The sequence below is a fragment of the Echinops telfairi genome, unplaced genomic scaffold (assembly GCF_000313985.2).
Source record: "Echinops telfairi isolate 266 unplaced genomic scaffold, ASM31398v2 ScPeMD7_7424;HRSCAF=8462, whole genome shotgun sequence".
Lineage (NCBI taxonomy): Eukaryota > Metazoa > Chordata > Mammalia > Afrosoricida > Tenrecidae > Echinops > Echinops telfairi.
In genome coordinates, this window is record NW_022111324.1 from 86799546 (window position 1) to 86804042 (window position 4497).

At 42.4% G+C, this 4497-nt stretch overlaps 1 protein-coding gene across 2 annotated transcripts in view; it reads left to right on the forward strand.

Annotated features, from left to right (window-relative positions):
* Nucleotides 1-4497, forward strand: part of URB2 (URB2 ribosome biogenesis homolog) — a 44737-nt gene that overhangs the window by 28350 nt on the left and 11890 nt on the right. Inside the window, exons 6-8 of one of the 2 annotated variants that reach the window (XM_004712198.3) lie at nt 1486-1596; nt 3090-3332; nt 4168-4255. In XM_004712198.3, the coding sequence (XP_004712255.1) occupies nt 1486-1596; nt 3090-3332; nt 4168-4255 (442 nt within the window). The remainder of the gene's footprint in view (nt 1-1485; nt 1597-3089; nt 3333-4167; nt 4256-4497) is intronic. The other variant, XM_045298032.1, reaches the window with a different exon arrangement.

The following is a 4497-nucleotide window of genomic DNA, read 5'->3' on the forward strand; positions in this document are numbered from 1 at the left end:
TAGGGGTGCCTTGTTTTTCAAAAGAAAATTTCAAATTATAAATGTGAGAGGGCTTTAAAAAAAGTTCATGGAAAATGGAATAAAAGGATAATGTAAAATTTTCCCACAAACTTTGAAGCATCCTCATCCTAATACATGTTCTAATTATTACACAAAATGTAACTATGGATTCTCATAATGTTTACACATAGAAATAGCGTTTTGCTTAGAACATCTCACATCATACTTTGTGGGGGAAAAATCACTTGACTTGGGTCATGCTGCCTGAATCCCTTTTAAGATTCATTTAGGTTAGCCAGCTTTTGGTCTTGCACATGTCAGAGTCGTGCCTTGTCTCTTCATGTACTTCACACACTAAACAGCCCATGATCACATAACCTAATTCATTTGTACCTTCTCTATTTCTTTCCAGTCCCTCCTTTTACCAATCAGCAATATATATATATATATATGAAGGGGCTTCAAAACAGTCATGGAAACATTCTTTTATCTTTTAATTCCTTTTTTTTCCCTAGGCACTTTTTGAAGTCCCCTCATCTACTTTGGCCCAGTGAAGTCATAGCTAGTGTGTTAGGCAGGGTTCTCTAAAGAAACAAACCTGGACACTTATAGTTGTACGTATATAAAAGGATAGGTTTTTATAGTGCAAAGGAATACAACTGCAAATTAGTCTACACAGCTTAACAGAAAGCTCAGTCCAACTCTCTCTCGTGGGACAGTGAGTAGCCTGACGTCCTTTCGGCTCCTGCCGGCTGTGGGACCAAGACCGAGGAAGCAGACGGTAGAAGATGAGATGTCGAGGCCCAGCCAGTAGCTCAGCCTAGCGAAGTGGCGGGAGGTGCAACTTTTGAATTGGTGGCAAGAGAAGCGAGCCAGCCGGCAGCGAGCAGATACAGCAAGGTGGGGCAGCACCAAGGTGTGGAACAGGGCGGCCCAACTACGAAGTCCTCCACAGCCCACGGATTGGCTCGGCCCACAGGTAGCACAGTACATGTGTAGAGGCAGGGCAGCTACTCAGGCAGAGCCCTGGTCGCACCACCAGAGAGAAAGGAAGGGGCTGGCCTCGAGCCATTTATATCAGTTGTGCCCCTAAAAGAGGTCATGTAGCTAAAACCTGTGACAGGCTAAACGCCACCCACATGTTCCTACAGGTGCCAGGTTGGCACAAAAAGCTAGCACAGCTAGTATCAGTTTTATTAATAGGATCTCAATGAGAAGGGATTGCTATTAATTAGACCCTTGTAGATCTGTGCCCTTTCTCTTATTTCACAGTGCTATGGCATTTAAATGTTTGGATTAGTGAAGCATTATTAAATAGACCCTTCCTTTGCCGTGGTTGTACTCTTCTCATTCACTTAGGCTGTCCTCTGACGTTACCGTCCTCTGGGGGTTCACCTTCGTCACTTTGATACAGAGGACCAGGCTTTTCTGAGAGAGAAGTGATTATTTATTCCCGCTGTTGTTTTTCCTACCCTTTTGCCTTAGGCTGTCTCGTCAGCTATCACGTTGATCAAATTGCTACTGAGCTGCCCATTAAATGGAGAGAAGACAAGTCTGTTCTGGCTTGCGTGCCCCCAGATAATCCTAGCTCTCACTGTAAGTATCTTCTGCAGCCAGGCACTCCGTCTGCATCCTTTTCTGTGTAGTTGTCAGTTCTTGTATAGACAACAGTCACAGCTTTGGGCGCTGTCTTTTGTGACATCGTGTACTTGTGTTTCTGAAGGCTGTTTCTTGAAGACAGCTACAACCAAAATGTTGATTTGTCTGTACACATTAGGTGTCTTCAGCAGAAGCTGTAGTACAAAGGGAGGTGTTGGAACTGAAGGAAGCATTAGGAAGATAGTCATCGAAGGAAGGTGGCGAAAAGAGGAGGCTTTGCAGGCTCATGGACAAGACAGATGAGAGGGACGTCTGTGGCTTCTTCCCACTGACCCGACCCCTCCCAAAATGTGACTAGTTTATAGGTCGGTGTACGTGTGTGTGCGCGCACGTGTGCATGCGAGTTCAAGGCCTGTGGTATAGTGAGGAAGAAATGATGTTATAGAGAGATTGGGGTAGTAATGTTATATATAGGATATTCGTGTCAAATGTTGGCACCTTGTGAGCATACCCACTAATCATAGGATTCTTTGTGTCACTGTAACAAAAGCCTGATTCGGATCGGGGATGTCTCTAAAAGTCCGAAACGCATTTTCTTAAAAAGCACTATCTATTTTGCAATCCTTATCTGTTCTAGTCAGAGCTGTTGCAACCCGAGAACATCTGAAAATTCATTTCATGCTCTTAGTGTTTTTTCTGTTTTGCTGCATTGTCCTTTCCATGGAACATTTAGGAGGTGCAGCGTGTGGTCTGTACCAGGCATGTGTTGGGAACATGCATGATTTAAGGGGTGGGCTGGTGCTGATGCTTGACCACACTATTAGTGACATTCATAGCAGGCTTGGTCTGTTTTCCAGGGCCAGAAACTGCTCATGTCAAGCCAAAGAGTGCAATCAGAGGTCAGCACAACTAGAATACCAAGCACAGAGGTCAGCATGATGAGAGAAAGAGTGACTTTTCAGGACCCCCACCGACTCATGGGGTCCTCCAGTAGATGGTAGTAGCGTCTAAGCAGAAAGAGAAGAGTTTGAGCTGTTCATGTGAGAGAAGACTTTGAACTGTTCCCCATCTTGAGTCTGCTTTCTGTATTTTAGAGCAGTCATGGAGGGTCTTTACCTAGAAGTGCTTTTTAAGAAATTTCACAAATCAAGTGTAATTGTAGACCTGTATGACTAATGGTCTTTTGGGGAGAGATAATTGCTGTGCAGTAAGACAAAGCCATCAGCCATTTTCTTGAGAAATTGCAAGAATGAACTCTTTAGAAGAAATTACTTCTCATGAATCCAAATAAAATTGTGGGCCAAAGTGGCTAGTGGCTCATCAGTTAGTCCTTAGAGATTAGACTCGGGGCCTTCTTGTCAGTGCACACTGCTGTTGACCTCCATGAATTCATTTTGGAGCGTAGACATTTTCACACCTGTCGCTTAGTGTTTCTGTTCTTGCATCATTTCCTTGGAGAATCATCGTTATTTCCCTTCCTGTCCTTGTAGCTGCAAAGCCGAGAAGCTTGCCAAGAGCAGTCTTTGCTCCTCAGCATTGTGGGGCCTATTTTAGATGTCCTGGCTCTGCTGCTGCGGCAGGGGGAGGAGGCCATTCGTAACCCGCACCACGTCAGTCTGGTCTTCAGCACGCTGCTCACGGTGCCCATGGATCATCTGAAGCCTTCAGAATATGGCAGCCTCTTCCCAAGGATTCACAACGTGCTCTTTTCAATCCTGCAGTGTCACCCTAAGGTGAGGGATGAAGGGGAGCCGTGCCTTGGGAAGCTCTTTCTTGTTAACAGGATGTACAACTCCTTAGGTGAAGGGTAAAAGGCATAGCAAAAAGGCAGCACAGCATTGTGGGGCTGTGGTACTCTCAGCCGCTGGTGCTCGGCATGTGTTACATGGTTCAGACCGCTTTACAGCCTATTAATATCCCCGTTCTGCCAAATTGCAAAAATAAAGTAATTTGCCTAGGGTCACCCAGTGGGTCAGGATTTAAACTCAGGTAATCTGACCCCACATTTGTATGCTTTTAATCAGTATGGCCAACAGATTACGAGAGGTCTTTGGGACATTAGTTGAAAGTCTGAAATTATTTTGCTAAAGTGGTCTCTTTTTTGAACATGCTACAGGAGTCTTGTTTGGCAGGAAGGATGGAGTATTGTTTATCAACCAAGACATTTGGTTGAATAAATTATACCAAGGAAAATAATCACGACACTTGATTTACTACGTTCTTTCAAAGAATTAAAGCCAAACTTTTAGCTGTAATGAATATGTTCTATACTTGCATCATCTAGTATAGTAGCTGTTTGCCACATATGTCTTAAAATGTGGTTAATGAAACTGAGAAAATTAGTTTTAAATTTCATCCACTGTTTTATTGGACAGTACGAAATTCATAGATGGTTGCTACTGTGTCCTAAGGTAGTTGAATATGATAGAGGTGTGTTTTAATTGTTATTTCAGAAAGTTTAGGAAGAAAGGAAGGTTCACAAGAAGAGAAAGAAAAAAGTATGACCATTTTAAAACAAAAAAGTTAATGTATAATTATAGATTTTACGTTCTTTTATCTGTACTATAGGTCATGCTGAAAGCCATCCCTTCTTTCTTGAACTCTTTTAACAGACTGTTGTTTTCTGTTATACACGAAGGGCGACAGAAAGATAAAGGTAATTCAATGTAATGGTATCAGGTACACTGTTTCAAATGTATTTATTGTAGAATGAATGCCTTGCTAAGAAGAAAACTCTTCAGTTGAGCCAAAATTTTTAAAATGCTCAGATTGCTCAAAATTATTTTTAAATTTTAAATGGTCACCTGTTATATTTTAAACACTTAATACACTTGGTGTGGCCTAATAGAGATAATTATTTTTCTGAAAAATAATACCGGGACTCATTAAATATTGAGC